We start from the raw sequence: 16673 nt of genomic DNA, 5'->3' as shown, positions 1-16673 counted from the left end.
ACCTACCCTATTATTCAGGCATTGCACTCAGAGGTATTAACACAAGAAAGATGAAACATGTATCTGTATAAAGATATATATGTGAATCTTCATAGAAGTTTTATTTGATAGAGAAAACTTTCAAACCCAGATGTCAAGGAACAGATATACAGAGCAAATAATGGTATATCCATACAACAGAATACTACTCAGCAACGAAAGGAATGAACTTTTTAAATCTAAGTAATTATCCAGGATATATGAAATCAGAAAAAAAGAATACTTTAGGATTCCAATCACATAAAATTCTAGAAAATGTAGTCTACTGTAAAGGAAAGTAAATCCAAATTTGCCCAGAGAGCCAGAGAGGGCAGAGAGAGTAATAAAAATTGAAGTAAATATGTGTGGGGCTTATATATTCATTATCACAATGATGATGATTTTGTGGATTATACTGTCAAATCTTACCAAACTATATACTTTAAATATGTGCAGTTTACTGCATGTGATTATAACTTAAAGCTTTAAGCAATGGTTCAAAATAAAAGGATCTCCCACTCCATTAAAAAAAAAAAAAAATCAGGCGTGGCAACCCTCTATTATCTCCATCACCTCTTAATGCTTTTGGAGGGATGTCTTACCTCAGTGGTAGCAAATATCTGAGCAATGGAAGATGTTTCTACCGTAGTCACAAAGGCCATATCACTGGACTAAGAGATCTCCCTTCTGTCCTTGTTTTCCTGTATGTACAGTAACAGTCTTAAGGCTAACAGCCATAGGAATCCACAAAACCTTTATTTTCTCTACCAGTCACCTCAGCTATTCAAGATACACAGGCCAGGAGGTACATGCTCACCTGACACAGCCAGTCACCAGAATAGCTGTGGGTCCACTTTTAGGAGAGGAATGTTCCATCTAGTTTGCTGCAGGCTCCACCACTTCCTGTCAATCTAGTGTTTTCTCACCAATTATGATTCCCTGATTCTTTAGTGTTAAAACCAGTGATACTACCCTACTAAATTCTGGACACCAGGGCACATGGCGCCCCTGAAGGCCCTGGAAAAGAGATTTCCCTTAACCATGTGGTCATTACATGATACGCACTATAAGCAAAGGAACCAATCACAGAAACACTGGGGACTGTTGCAAGTGCCCACTCCTCAATGTGACATCTGGGCCCACAAAATCTTGGCATCCAGATTCAACAGTTTCTCTCCACTGTACAAAGCCTACAGTCTTTCCTTTGGAGGCCTTGGGCAACACTGCAAACTAGGTCCAAAATAAAGAGCTATTCTTTGCCATCATACTTGGCCTTTGAGGCACACCAAAGTTGGGAAGTCTCACACAAGCTGTTTACCCCTTCATGATGCTTTCAAAGGAACCCATTAGTGACTACAACCCCCAAGATTAGAGATGGCTTAAACAATAAGGCCTTTATTACTGCACAAATCTTAACAAGGTGAGGCAGGCAGTTTATGGGTTGGTGACATGGAAACTGGAAAAATCCTTAAGTGTCATATGAAAACAATGTCCATGAAGACAAACCTCTAAAAGCCACCAGAAGAATCCAGATAAAGTCTTTTTCTTTTTTTGTTTTTAAAGATTTTATTTATTTATTCATGAGAGACATAGAGAGAGAGAGGCAGAGACACAGGCAAGGGAGAAGCAGGCTCCATGCAGGGAGCCCGATGTGGGACTTGATCCCAGGACTCCAGGATCACACCTTGGGCCGAAGGCGGGGGCCAAACCGCTAAGCTACCCAGGGATCCCCTAGATAAGGTCTTTAGGAGAAAACTGGGTCAGGTATACACATCATTATAGAGAAAAGAATGACATCACCTTAAAGGCTCAGGCTGCTCATTATTATATCCAGAGCGAACACAATCTACTTTCCTAAAACATTGGGGTGATTGATGTATACCATTGGGGTCTTTTAGGCAGTAGAGCAGAGATGACTTACACCACAGAAACGCAGTCACACAATTTCAGCAAGGACCCCAAGTAGGTTAGGAAGTGCAATATGGTTCCTAGAAGCTTCCCACATACCTGGAACCTATAGCGAATCTTCCCTGTGGTGTACATTCAGATATGAGTTCAAAATTAGGAATAGGCTCCCTCACAAAGGCTCTTCTCCAACATCATGACATCGAAGTAAAAGGCCCGTTCCTTGAATGACTATGGCTTTGCTGTGTGAACTCTCTGGTGCCTGATGAGGTGAGACTTTCGGCTGAAGGCTTTCCCACATTCACTGCACCCATAAGGTCTCTCTCCAGTATGGACTTTTTTGTGTCGGATGAGGTTACACCTTCGGCTAAAGGCTTTCCCACATTCATTGCACTCATAAAGCCCATCTGCATTGTGAACTTTCTGGTGCTGAATCAGCGCAGACCACTGTTTGAAGACATTCCCACATTTGCTGCACATATACGGCCTTTCTGTGAGGTCGTGAACTTTCTGGTGTCGAATGAGGTTATACCTTCGGCTGAAGGCTTTTGCACATATGTTGCACTCATGAGGCCTTTTCCTGATGTGAATTTTTTCGTGTTGAGCAAATTGGGTGTCACTAAAGAATTCTCCACATTCCTTGCACTCGTGAGGCCACTCTCCAGTGTGAACTCTTTTGTGTTCAATGAGGTCAGAATTGCGGGTAAAGGATTTTCCACATATCCTGCAGTTATAAGGTCTTTCTCCAGTGTGAACTCTCTGGTGTTGAATGAGGCCAGAACTTTGGCTAAAAAATTTCCCACATTCCCTGCACTCATAAGGCTTTTCTCCAGTGTGAACTCTACGGTGTTTAATGAGGGTGGAGGTGTCACCAAAACATTTTCCACATTCGCCACACTCATAAGGCCTCACTCCAGTGTGAACTCTCTGATGTTTAATGAGACTGGAGCTTTGGCTAAAGGATTTCCCACATTCACTGCACTCATAAGGCTTTTCTCCAGTGTGAACTCTCTTGTGTACAATAAGGCTGGAACTTTGGCCAAAGAATTTCCCACATCTGCTGCATTTATAAGGTTTCGCCCCAGTGTGAATTCTCTGGTGTTGAATGAAACTGGAGATGTGGGTGAAGAATTTTCCACATTCGTTGCATTTATAGGGCCTTTCTCCGGTGTGGACTTTCTGATGCTGAGAGAGGTTAAACCTTCGGGTGAAGGATTTCCCACATTCACTGCACTCATAAGGCCTTTCTTCATTGTGGACACTCAGGTGTTGAGTAAGAGTGTATTTGTGACTGAAGGTTTTCTTGCATTTGCACCAAATGTAACAGCTTTTCCCACTGTGAATAGCTTCCCCACACACAGTGCAACTGTGTGGTTTCTTCCCATTACGAATATCCTGGTGCTGGAGCTCACCTGAATTGGCGAGGAAGTCCTTATCAACTTCCCCACAGGTAAAGGATTTCCCTGACACGGGGAACCTGCAGCTCTTCATAAACGAAGCCCATTTCAACAGTTTCTCTCCACTGTGCTGCTTCCCATGCTGATGAAGGTTTGCAATGAAACTAATTTGTTTTCTACATGTGTATGGTCTCAATTGGGCATGTGTTCTTTGATCAAGAGTCATACCCAAAATGTCTTTTAAGACCAGAAAACATATCCCACAGGGGTGTGTCTTCTTGGGATATGGGCCTACATGGTGAGTCCTAACCTGCGACACTTCTACAGAAGCATCCTGCTCAGAAGGTGCCTCCTCATCCTCTGCTCCATGCCAATAACCTGAAAGCAGAGAAATTCTAGTGAAGTACATATAGGCAGTAGTGGGAAGAGGCAGCACCATCATAATTACGTGTCCCTCACACCCATCAGAATGAGCTGATGGCACTATTACCAGGATGAAGGAGCTGGGGTGAGGGTAGAGAAGCTGCTATGCAGTACTGGGCCTCTAAAGGTCAGACAGTGAGGGAGACCTCTCCAGGTGAAGAACATAAGGATGGGGTGTTGCACAGGGAGGAGCAGCAGGATCTATAGCTCATTCCTCTGCTAATGGCTTTCAGTAAATCCTTGCTGACAACAGTGAAGAAAGGTGTATGTAAGCTCAGGAAAATCCAAGTGTAAGAGAGCTGGTGTTTAAGAACTATGTGAGGATATGTGCACACTTAATGACACAACATATGCAGGTCAATGTGAGAAAGCACTACAAAGAAAGCAATAGAGGAAGTGGTGACATATGGAGTCCAGAGTGGTGGGAATTAACCAAATTCAGAGCAGAAATGACAAATTAGCAAGTGTCAAGAAGGAAAAGTAGAAATGAGGTGGCCAATAGCCACCAATGAAATAGGACAGATTTTTGGTACGATCTGAATGGAGCCTTGATGAGCCTTAACATTTCTCAGGGCCAAGACTCCTCTGAGTCTAACTTGCCATGGCCTGGAAGTACCCAGGACTCTCCAGAACCTCTGATTCAGGAACTAAATGGGACCTGCATGATTCAAGCTATAAGGAAAAAGGCGGGACAGATGAATGGCCAGCACTGGCCCAGAGCAACTTAACACATAAACAGACCATAGGAAAGAAAACTAATATTACAAGGAAAAAAAATCCTCAGAGGAGGTTCCTGTGAGAACCATAGTCCACATAAGTACTGACCATGTCAGTGACTATAATTCCTGGAGCAGGCAGAGACAGGAAATGTCATCAACTATAGGAAGGGGCCAACATTGGGGACAGAGAGATGCCGTGGACTTGGACAGAGTCAGACAGTGAAAGGACAAGCAAGGTGGAAGCCATTAGCATAACCTCAAGGCTACTGACCCTGAATCCTCCCTGGTGAAATGCTGGGACAGTGCACTCAGCCCAACCCTAATGACCACAACTAACCAGGGAACTGGGGAAGGAAGCAGTGCCCATGTTTGTGATGGGAGAAATACAGAGCTATCCCTGGGATAAATGTGGAAAGGCTTAGCCCAGATCCCTGGGGAGGGAATGAGGGCCTTACCCAGGGTGGTCACAAGTGCAAAGTTCTCCAGCATCACATCGTGGTATAAGTGTCTCTGAGCCTCATCAAGGAGACCCCATTCTTCCCAGGAGAAGTACACAGCCACGTCTTCAAATGTCACACTGTCCTGTCAGGACAGAGACAGATGAAACCCCAAAGAGCCCCTCTCACAAGGATCCACAATCCCTTCCCCCACAAAATCACCCCATTGGCACCACCGGTGTTCTCTCATGGTCCCATTAATGGCTGTGGTCAGCCCTCAGCAACAACAGCAGGTCATCAGATAAACACCATCTAAACTCTGGGCCTGGCACATTGGGCCCCACCCCTCCTGTTAAGCAATAATCCTGCAGTCCTCCAGACTAAGCATCCCAGACTCAACCACATTTGAGCTTTTCATTCAACCTTAAGACTCCAATACCAGGACCTGGGGTCATTAGCTCATACTCACTCTCCACATCCCTGTGATGCATAGACTGCACCTTTTACATCTCTGGAACCCACAGATGCACTCCCTCCACCACCACAACTCTCCTGCCCCATAGCACAGGGATATCCCTAGATTTTCCTCACATCACTTGGCACACAGCATTGAGACAGTATTTGCTTGGCAAACTCAAATGGAATCCAATATTATCCAGACCTCCAAATGGCTTCCAGTACCAAGGGAGTCCAGAATTCTGCTAGGAAAGCCTCCCCTTCATAGAAAGCTGGCTCTGTTCTTTGCTTCAACCTCACCAACCATAACTACATGCACACCTGAGATATCTTTGGCCCTCTTCAACTTCCTGTCCCCTCCAGTCACACCAAAACCTCATTCAAAACTAGCCCCACTGGTCCTCTACCCCAGGCCTAACAACCCACAGATGACCACAATGGACTCTGAAATAACCTACCATACTGACTGAAACACCTCATGCCCCACCTAAGGGTCACCACAAAATCCTAGGGAATATCATCCTGCCACAATTACTCCTATGCCTCCACATTCCTCGCATGTTCACTTTTCCCTTGGAAACCTTGGTCACCTGCCAGATCATCATCCTGCCCACACTTCTCCCCAGCCAATTTTCTCCATCACCTGTGTACCCAATACTCTTCACCTTCAACCAGGTGTCCAAGTCAGAGGCTCAGTTCTTGGCCCACATCATCTTCTTGGACTGCTAACAGTATTACCATCAAGATCTGAAGATTCCCCCTTCTCAATGCAACCAACAGCTCCACCCTGGCTGACACAGCAGCAATCGTCTTTGGGACGCTCCATTCTGAAACCTTCCAAACTGTGTGCAATTGCCCACTTAATGCCTCCATTCAGTGGTCTCTGAAATGTCTCAGGCTTAATATGGCTGAAACAAACCTCCTGATACCCCACTGAAAACTGATCCCACTACCGACTACCCCATCTCCGTTGATGGAACTTACATCCTTCCAGCTGTTAAGACCAAAAACTTTGGGATCATCCTCAATTCCTTTCTATCCTTCACCTTCCACATAAACAAATCTGGATGACCTGATTTAAAAAAAAAAAAAAGGGTCCAGGATCCAACCACTTCTCCCACCTCGATGGAGAGTCCTCCCGCCTCAGCCACACGCCCCTCCCCCGCATCCAACAATACTCATCTGGCCTATTACAGCGGCCTCCTTCCTGGTCATCCTTCTCCCTCCCTTATCTTAGAGTCCATTCTCCACTATGCAGCCAGCCACACGACACCTGTTAAGACCTCGGTAAGATCACTTTACTCTTAATCAAACTTCTTATTACCTCCAGAATTGACACCTGACCTCAAAGGCAGCCACTCCAGCCCTGCCTTCTGTCCTCTTGTTTCCACGAGGAAAAAAAAGGAAACTTCAGTTCCCTTGGCACTCCCAGCTAAGTTGTACCTTCCAAGTATTTGCACATACTGGCACTGTTCCAAGGATAACCTTCCACACCTCTTTCAAGAAACAAGAATCCTTCCATATAATCCTCAGCCTAGACTCAGGACTGTGCCTAGAGTTTCTTCAAGTGCCCCCAGACACAAGGACACAAGGGCACTTGTGGGAGAGTGGCAGACAGAGTCCCAGGAGACCTAAATTCCAGAGACCATATGGGAGGGAGTCAGGACAGGTAAGGGACTGAGACTCCCTCCACTGACCTGTGTTGGCCTCATGAACATTTCTTCAGCCACAGAAATGTGAAAAGAGGCAGGCCTCAGAGGAAGATCATCATGGCCAGGATCCATGGGCTCAGATAGATCTCCTCATATGCCTGCCCAGCCCCGGAGCCAGGTGACCTCCGCTGACTGTCTAACCTTTGTGCCCCAGCGAGGACTCTTACCAGGGGTGTGGCCTTGCAAGAGAACGCCACCTTCCGGGGCCTCACTGTCCTCGCAAAAACCCTTCCAATCTATTCTTTCCAAGCAACCTTCGAGAAACTGAAAACACTATCAGACCGTGTCCCTCTTCTCTTCACTACCATCCATGGCTCCCTCGAAACAGAGGTACAGCATCTCCGCCCGCCAATCCCGGCGTGACCCCGCTTCAGGCTACCAGTTCCCGGACCTCAGAGTCCTCCCGCCTCCGCCGCACCCCCAACCCGCCCGCTCCCCGCAGCCCGCTCGAGCGCCTCACGCCAGCGCGCCGGCGCTCACACGCGGGGCCCCTGCCCACCGCCGCCTCCCTGTCCCGGACACCGGAGCCTGGGCCGCAGGGCTGCGAGCGGGCGTCCCGCGCTCGGGCCTTGAGGGTCTGGGTGGAGGGAGGGTGGGAAGGGCCCCGGGGACGAATGTTTACCTGTGCCGGGACCCTGAGCGCGGCCGCCGCCATCGGATTCGGGTTGCGGAGCGGACACCCGGGCTGGGGGTCTCTGTCCCAGTCCCCGTAAGGGGCAGCCTAGGAGGCGTCGCCGAGCCGTGGACCCCAGTCTGCGCGGTGAGGACGGCGCCTCCTCCCGCCCCTTCTCTGATCCCGTCACCTCACCAGAGTTGCAGTACCTCTAAACCAAGGTAAACCCTAAGAAACCAAAATGACCGCCAAAAAGAGTATGCCAGGAATCCCCTCCCCCCTATGACGTGCTCGCGCAGAAGTGCCCTCTCCTGAGCCTTCATTGGCTCAGCGCCACCGGGCGTTCAGGCAGAGCATTCTGGGTAACGTAGTTCCCACAGCTCTGCAGACTCCGTCCAGGATGTCCCCATACCTACCTCCCTGGCGTCAGGCAGCACCGGGAAATGGCCTCGCCCAGGAGAGACTGGAGCTTGCCTCCTTATGGAAGAGCAATATCCAAGCTTCTGGGTCCGTTGTTGCAAGCGATCGCAAAAGTGTTTAGAAACGTGTTATTTCAGACTCCATGAAGCCGAGCTTGCGTCAGAGGCCAAAGAATATTCTTTCAGATGCCCCCAAAGGGACACAGATCCAAATGGACATATCCTTCCAGAGTTACTCAGTACAAAATGCGTTCGCTCCGTAGCTGGAAGCTAATAAAAATCATGCTATTGCTTTTCAAATGTAAGTGCCCCCGGGCATTGGAGTCAGTTTCGTTAGCTTGAGAATCTTAGGTTAGGGGCAGGAGAGAAGACTCCAGATAGGGTTGTGGTAACGCAAATAGAGGAGGAATGCATGTTGGCCACTCTAAAGCAGGTGGACAAGGGTAAGCCAGGCTCCGGTTCCCTCGGAAAATATCTTTCCTGCTTAAATTACCAGTAATTTATCCAAGCCGATGAGCAGTACCGCTTTATATATAGCTTATTTCTGATCCATATCCTGAAATATATTGTTCTTTTTTCGAAATGAAAACGGCACAACTCACTACTACGCCTAAAGACCTACTAACAAAACGTATTCTTCTTGTTCTCCTCTTGCTCTAAATGTATCAATAAAATGAATGAGGGAGAAGACAGGATTAGAAGGGAATAAAAGTTAAATCGAGAAAGGAGCCGAATAAATGTTTAAACTGAAAGGAGGGAAAAACGAGCTCCTTTCTGTATTCTGGGTGTGGGTAGCCACTTTGTGCAGCTGATAACCAAGTTGACATTGAGAGGACAAATGATGAGTCATTCATGGGCAGAGCCAGATTAAAACAATCCAACACAAAGGTAGAGAAAGTGCCAAAAACAGAAGATGAGAAGAGGCTTGGTGCAAGATCAAGTAGCCAGGAAAGGGCAAGGGGGAAGGATAGAAGGAATATGAGGGGCACAAATGTACGCACAAATGAGAGTGCCAAGTGAGGCTCAGATTTCTGATCTCACTTCTTTTGTATGTACACTTCTCACTACAGTGGGGGAACCTCAACCAGCCTCATTTCTAAGGACATTCTCTCTGTATTTATGAGTCAAGTTTACATCTGTGCATCACAGTTCCTCCAGGAACTTACCTATGCCTCTCTTCACCTATTCAGCATGTCCAGATGGGCTTGATTCTGCTGTCCCCAGTAGTCACCAGCTTCATGATAGCTACATTATCCTACTTCCTCAAAACACCAACCAGGAGGCCATCTTTAACCACCATACTAACCCTCATAGCATTCATGATCAAATCATGTGCTACTTACTTTCAAAGGACAAAAATATCTATTTATATCTCTCAACTAAATATGTTAATAACTGATCCAGCTGCCATCTCCTCACCTTTGATTTCTTATAGTTGTCTTTCAATGATCTCTCTACTTTCCTTGTTCATACATGGTCTAATCTTTAAATAGTAGGAAGAAAGACTAATCTTTCCCAAGTAAAATCATGTCACTTCCCCTTCCAAACCTTTCAATGCATGCTTCTTTACAAATTAACACCTCAATTCTTGCAATAGGTTTAAAGAACAAACATGATCATATCTTGGCCCAACCCTACACACTTTCTTCCTACAGGGATGGCTTGCTGCCTATTCCCTTCAAGCTATTGGCCAAATGCCATTATCAGAATGTTCTTTAATGCCCACACTGTCTAAAGTATTAATAACTACTTCTTTGCCTTTATACAATTTTAAATTAAATTATAAATTACACGCTGTAAAATATACCCTTCTGTATATTCCTCTAGGGGTTTTTGACAGCATATAGTTTTGTAATTACTACCAAAATCAATACACTGAATAATTTGATCACACCAAAAACTCTTGTGCTCCTATGCTCCTCTGCCTATCCACAGACACTGGTAACCATATGTGATCTTTGTCTCTAGAATGTTAGAGACTCACTTTTCCAGAGATTCACATAAATGAAATCAAACAGCACAAGACCATTGAATCTAGCTTCTTTCACTTAGCTAATGCATTTGTGATTTATCCATGTTGTTTCATGTGTCAATAGTTCCTTCTTCCCATTACTGAATGGTAAATGACTCTAGGGACGCAGCCTAGATTTTTCAGCTGAGATCCATTTGAACTTTGTTTACAGATTTTGGAAATTATTAGTAGAGCCACTATGAAAATTGTGAATACATATTTTTATTTCACATAGGTAAATACCCTGAATACAACACAGGGTTTTATGGTAAGTGTTTTTTTTTTTTTTAAATCAATTGTCCCAGGTTATGTTCCACCAGCAATGTATGAGAGTTCCAACTGCCCCACAACATCACCAACACTCGGAATGGTCAGTCGTTTTAGTTTTAGCTACTCAAATAGGTAAATAGTAGTATAGCATAGTAATTTCATTTTGCATCTTCCACAGAACGTTATATGTGCATAACTGTCATTGGTCTATATTCTTTGTAGAGAGATGTCTGACAAAATCTTTTACCCATAATTTTTTTTCCTAATATTTGAGTTTTCTAGTTAATACTTGTTAAATATTATGAATACAAGTCTTTTACCAAATGTGTGATTGCAGGTATTGTCTCCCCATCTGTGGCTCATCCTTTGTTTTTTTACAGAGCCTTTTGAAGAGCATTAGATCTTAATGGTGAAGAAGTATAATTTCTCATTTTTTCTCTTACAACTTATTTTTGTTGTTTTATCTAAGAAGTATTTGCTTAACCATTTTCTTCCATGTCACTTGCTGTTTAGTATTGTCTATGATGCATTCCTTTTAAAGATTTTATTTATTCATGAGAGACACAGAGCGTGAGAGAGAGAGAGAGAGAGAGAGAGGCAGAGACACAGGCAGAGGGAGAAGCGGGTTCCATGCAGGGAGCCTGAAGTGGGACTCGCTCCCAGGTCTCCAGGATCACAACCTGGGCCAAAGGCACCGCTAAACTTCTGAGCCACCCGGGCTGCCCCTATGATGCATTCTGAATAAAAATTTAAAATAAGACTTACTGAAACATGGGTTAAATGATCAGGAAAAAAGATGAATTAAGGATGGAAAATTGCCACATTTTTGGAGGGCAATAAAGCAACTGTTAAGATGATGATGTTATTCATAGTGACAGAAAATGACTGAGAAGGTTTTGAGGATAAAAGCTGGGAAAACTGCTCTATTTCAAGTACATTAAGATATCTGTCCGGGGGGCAGCCCTGGTGGCACAGTGGTTTGGCACCGCCTTCAGCCCGGGGCATAATCCTGGAGACCCAGAATCGAGTCCCGCGTTGGGCTCCCTGCGTGGAGCCTGCTTCTCCCTCTGCCTGTGTCTCTGCCTCTCTCTCTCTCTCTGTGTCTCTCATGAATAAATAAATAAAATCTTTAAAAAGAAAGGTATCTATCAGAGAGGCAAATTGGGATGTCAAGTAAAGAATTGGAAAAATAAGTCTAGGGTTCAGGAAATATCAAGGGTAATGGGGAAAAATCTGGAGTGGGCAACATCAACCAATCTTATTGAAAACTCCCCAAAATTAATTGATCTGAGGATGCAGAAGTAATCATTGGACAAAAATGGAGTCATTTGGTGACTTTGACAGGAATAGTCTTTACGGCCACAGAGCCAACTGGAATGGGCAGTGGGGAAGGAAGAGCCAGGAAACGTCAGGAATGGAATGGAGCTGTGGTGGAGGCAAGAGTGTTTTTCTTTCAGAGAAATAGATATGAGACCATATTTGGATGCTGATGGGAGATGACAGAGGAGAGATAAAGTAGAAACAGCAGGGCTGAAACCTTTCAGATGTCAAGAGAAGGTAGGATCCAGAGCCCACTTGGGGAGGTGGAGCAGAAGCCCTTCTTAAATTGTGATGATGAGAGAAGAGACAGAATGGGAGTCCTGTAGTGACCCATTTCAAGTAGGGGGTGGGGATGCAGTTAGAAGGTACTCTTTATCCTTTTTTCTGAAGGAAGAATGACTTGAAGCCATCAGCTAAACATGAGGGAGCCACAGATCATGAGATGGGTTTAGAGAGAAAGGAAAATCTTTGAATGAAAGTGAAGAACAAACATGGACAGTCAAAGTGCCAGTCTTGTATGACACACATGGCATTCTGCAAAATAAACACATAATTATAAGCTCAGTGAATATTCCCCAAAAGCTACACAACTCTTAAATCAGCATCTCAATCAATAAAAGGATAGCATCAGAAACCTATCATTTCTGTCAGCCTCATTTTCAATCCACCGAAGGGTTCTAACATCTATTTCAGTCAGGGGGAAAATATATGACCGCGTATAGTAGGTTAAATCTCCCTACCATGTTCTAGGAATAGTATCCATTTATTTTTACACTATTGTTTTTGCTAATTAATGGACCATTCACTAATATACAAATATATGAAATTATCAAGAGATGCAGAATCCAGCAGAGGAAACAGAAGCCAATGAACTTGGGGGATCTAATCTTGAGCTCCATCCAAATACAAAGACTAGATCCTGCTTAATAACCTGGAAGCCATTGAGACAGCAATGAAGGAAACCCCTGTGCTCACTCTGTAATCATAAAAAACAAGCTTACATGCAGCATCATCCAGGAAATACTGGGACCCAAAAGCCACCATCATTTGAGGGATCCCTTTGGAAAAAAGGACCACAGAGACGCCTAGGTGGCTTAGCAGTTGAGCATCTGCCTTTGGCTCAGGGTGTGATCCTGGAGTCCAGGGATTGAATCCTGCATTGGGCTCCCTGCATGGAGCCTGTTTCTCCCTCTGCCTATGTCTCTGCCTCTCTCTCTCTCTCTCTCTGTCCTTCATGAATAAATAAATAAAATCTTAAAAAAAAAAAAAAAAAAAAGGACCACAATGTTGGCTAGGACCAGACAGAGAATCAGGTTTATGGGTCTCAACTTGTGTCCAGTGAACAAAGAGAATGTATAAAAACAAAGGAGGGATGAATTTCCTAGGATCCCAACTCCAGTCTGAGTGAGGAAGATAATCCCCAATTCCAATTTACCAGAACCCATTTTATTAATGTCTAAGGGTTGTTGAATTTTTTCAAAGTCAGTGGACTTAGTAAGAAAAAAAGCAAAAATAAATCTTACCATCACTATAGAGTAATTTTCTGTGCTTTTCCTAACTCATGTTTTCTCACTTGAGGCAGGGTTTAACACTATATGCTTTTTTGTGCTTAATTGTGCAAAGACAATTCCCTGAAGAATTGCATTAGAAATATAGCCTCAGGGTGGTGCCTGGGTGGCTTGGTGATTGAGCATCTGCCTTTGGCTCAGGGCATGATCCCGGGGCCCTGGGGTTGAGTCTGCATCTGGCTCCCCACAGGGAGCCTGCTTCTCCCTCCCCGTGTGTGTGTTTGTGTGTGTGTGTGTGTGTGTGTGTGTGTGTGTGTGTCTGTGTCTCTCATGAATTAGAAAAAGAAAAAGAAAAAGAAATAGCCTCAGGGTCCATCATCTCTAAGGATCAGGTGAATGAATGAGGACACAATTACATAATAGACCTCCGTAACTGTAGAGACGAGTAAAGATCTCCAGACACTGATCCAGTCAGTATTATTTCAGAATTTTTCCCAACACAATTGAGAAATTATAGAGCATTTTGAGAATGAAGCAAATTTTTATGCTTGCTTATGCATCTTTCATTTACAAGAAAAGTCTAGAATGCAGAAAGCTACCCAGCTGAAACAAGTCACGTAGGTGTATAAAAACACACATAAGGACAGAAGTCAAACATCTGTGGAGTATGCCAGTTCACCATGTGTAATGAGCCAAACTCATTCACTTCTGATGGGTGAATTTTAGGCAACCATTTGATTTTGGGTAACCCTCCTTCCATAACTTCATAGAATAACTCACTACTGCAACCCACTTCTACAAACAAATTTCTGGCTTTTAAGATTAAATGCTGTATTAAAGTATTTATGTGTTTCTCAAACTTTTAACATGTATAAAACTGTGCTGTGGCATTTATTAGGATTCTATCTTCTTTTTTTATGTTTTACTGATGATATTTTGAGGATCTTTAGAAGCCCTGTGATTTTTATTTTGGATTTTGCACAGCTTTGTGATTTTTAGGAACACACAGGTTCCATTACAGCACAACAGACTTTGTGGACTTTCCTCCAGAATATTTTTTTTTAAAGATTTTATTTATTCATGAGAGACACACACAGAGAGGCAGAAACACAACACAGGCAGAGGGAGAAGCAGGCTCCCTGTGGGGAGCTGGATGCAGGACTCGATCCCAGGACCCCAGGATCACGCTGAGCCAAAGGTAGATGCTCAACCACTGAACCACCCAGGCTACTCTCTCCAGAATATATTCTTAAGTAAAAAACTATTGTCCAGAACACATACATACACACACACACACACACACACACACACACACACCCTGTGTACAACTAGAAGAATCTGTATGAGATCAGTGATAGTATTAATGCAAATATCACTGTTGTGATACTGTAATATGGTCTTAGAAAATGTCACCATTGGAGAAACTGGGTAAAACACACAAAGGATCTCTCTGTAACAATTTTTACAACTACATGTAACTTGCAATTTTCACGATAAATATTTCAATCAAAGAATCCAAGGGATACATATATCACAAAAATTCCTGCAAAGTATCTTAAAGCCCTTCACTTATCTTGTTTTGACAAAATCAATTGGTATTGATAAATTTTAAAAACAAGCCTTTTAATTAAAATTTGGCAAAAATAACACTAAAATTAGGTAATTTTATGGAAAATGGAAGCAAAAGTTAAAACTACTAAACTATGAGGATCAGAAGTAAATAACAGCAGAAACAACCGTATAGCCAAAGATGATATGTGTAAACACATTTTTATAATATAAATATCTTATTTAACATAATTCATAACTCAAACATATAGATATTTTGGCAATATTCCTAACATGTCCTAATTATAAAATATAAAAATTATAAGAATAAGTTAAAAACAAGGGAAATTAAGACAATGGGTACTAACATTTTATACTGAAAATGAAAAGAATAGAAAAGTCCGGGACACAGAACAAGAAGCATCTAAAAAAAAAATCACATACATATGTGTATGGATATATTTTTACTGAGAAATATAAATACCAACTTAATAAGAAACTATTTATTGGAGTGCCTGTGTGGTACAGATGGTTAAGTGCCTGAATCTTGGTTTTGGCTCAGGTCATGATCTCAGGGTCATGAGATCGAGCCCCGAGTTGGGCTCTACTCTGAGCAGAGAGTCTGCTTGGGTTTCTCTCCCTCTGCCCTTCCCCCTACTTTTGCTCTCTAAAATAAATAAATAAATCTTTTTAAAAACCACATTGATTATGTACTTCATGTGTTTCAGGCACATTTCTAGAAACATGAAATGTATCAGTGCACAAAATGTAGATAGAAATTTCCTTCCTGGGGCACTTGGGTGGCTCAGTGGTTGAGCATCTACTTCTGGCTCAGGTCGTGATCCTGTGGTCCTGGGATCGAGTCTCACATCACACTCCCTGCAGGGAGCCTGCTTCTCCCTCTGCCTATGTCTTTGCTTCTGTGTCTCTCATGAATAAATAAATAAAATCTTAAAAAAGAAAAAAAAAAGAAATTTCCCTCCTGGAACTTACTCCATAGTTGATGGAAAACACAATACACAATTCATAAATGATATTGAGTTGCATACTGTTATAGAAGGTGATGGGGTCCTAAGAAAAGAAGAACAGTGAATGGGTGATGAAGAAGTTAGGAATTTGGGATGGGTTGAGGCAATAAACTGGGTATCTATATATGGCATTGTAGTGAAGATAACAACACAGGAAATATTTTAGGTGGTTTATTTCTTCCTTGACAATTGTTACATATCCATCATCCTGCCTTACTGAATGAAACTAGAACTCCAGGATAACTGAATAAGACAAAGGAGCAACTATTTATTTTCCCTTTGTTTTAATCCCATAGGAAAATCTTAGTAATGGATGATAAGGTATAATATTTGTAAGAGTTTCTTTGTAGACATCATTTATAAAATTAAGGAGGATTGCTTCTATCCTTAGTATCTATTTCAGTATAATAACACTAAACAATTGGCAAATTGAACTTTTTTTTTGGCAAATTGAAATTTGATGTAAAAATTACCATTTATAATATCATCAAATGTAGAAAATACTTGGAGATATATAAGATACGTGAGGCCTGTAAAAAAAAAAACTAAAAAACACTGCTAAGAGGGACGCCTGGCTCACTCAGTCAGTGGAGCATGTGACTCTTAATCTTAGTGTCGTGATTCAAGCCCTGCATTGGGTGACTTAAAAATAAAATAAAAGCCCCATTATGAACAAAAATTCAGTAAGATTTAAGTAAAAGGAGACATATGATGTTTATGGATTGGGACATTCAGTATTTCTTCTAAATTGAAGATTAAATGCAGTCTCAATCAAAATCCTTGTTGGCTTTTTTGTGATATAGAAATTGACAAGTGGATTCTAAAATTCATATGGAAAGGTGAAAGATCAAGAATGACCACTCAAATTTGAAAAAGAAGACAGTTGTAG

The 16673-nt window shown here is 42.9% G+C and overlaps 2 protein-coding genes across 5 annotated transcripts in view; both read right to left on the bottom strand.

Annotated features, from left to right (window-relative positions):
* Positions 1–1558: 1558 nt before the first annotated feature.
* LOC112911911 (uncharacterized) overlaps positions 1559–16673 on the bottom strand; it is a 25443-nt gene continuing 10328 nt past the window's right edge. The window contains exons 1-3 of one of the 4 annotated variants that reach the window (XM_072764562.1): positions 8097–8422; positions 4918–5044; positions 1559–3698 (exon numbers count right to left, since the gene is read on the bottom strand). In XM_072764562.1, the coding sequence (XP_072620663.1) occupies positions 2155–3698; positions 4918–4951 (1578 nt within the window). In that variant the 5' untranslated portion in view covers positions 4952–5044; positions 8097–8422 and the 3' untranslated portion in view covers positions 1559–2154. Of the gene's footprint in view, positions 3699–4917; positions 5045–7689; positions 8006–8096; positions 8423–16673 lie in introns of those variants that run through there. The other 3 variants (XM_025988605.2, XM_072764675.1, XM_072764617.1) reach the window with 3 other exon arrangements.
* Positions 12355–13320, bottom strand: LOC112911913 (vomeronasal type-1 receptor 1). The gene is given in 4 exon segments (XM_072718838.1): positions 12355–12622; positions 12625–12654; positions 12657–12763; positions 12970–13320. Coding segments are annotated over 4 exon segments (570 nt in total). The 5' UTR covers positions 13227–13320; the 3' UTR covers positions 12355–12446.

Source organism: Vulpes vulpes, chromosome 1 (assembly GCF_048418805.1).
Source record: "Vulpes vulpes isolate BD-2025 chromosome 1, VulVul3, whole genome shotgun sequence".
NCBI classification, from domain to species: Eukaryota; Metazoa; Chordata; class Mammalia; order Carnivora; family Canidae; genus Vulpes; species Vulpes vulpes.
The sequence above is the reverse complement of the archived record's forward strand: the minus strand, read 5'-3'. Positions and strand labels throughout refer to the sequence as shown.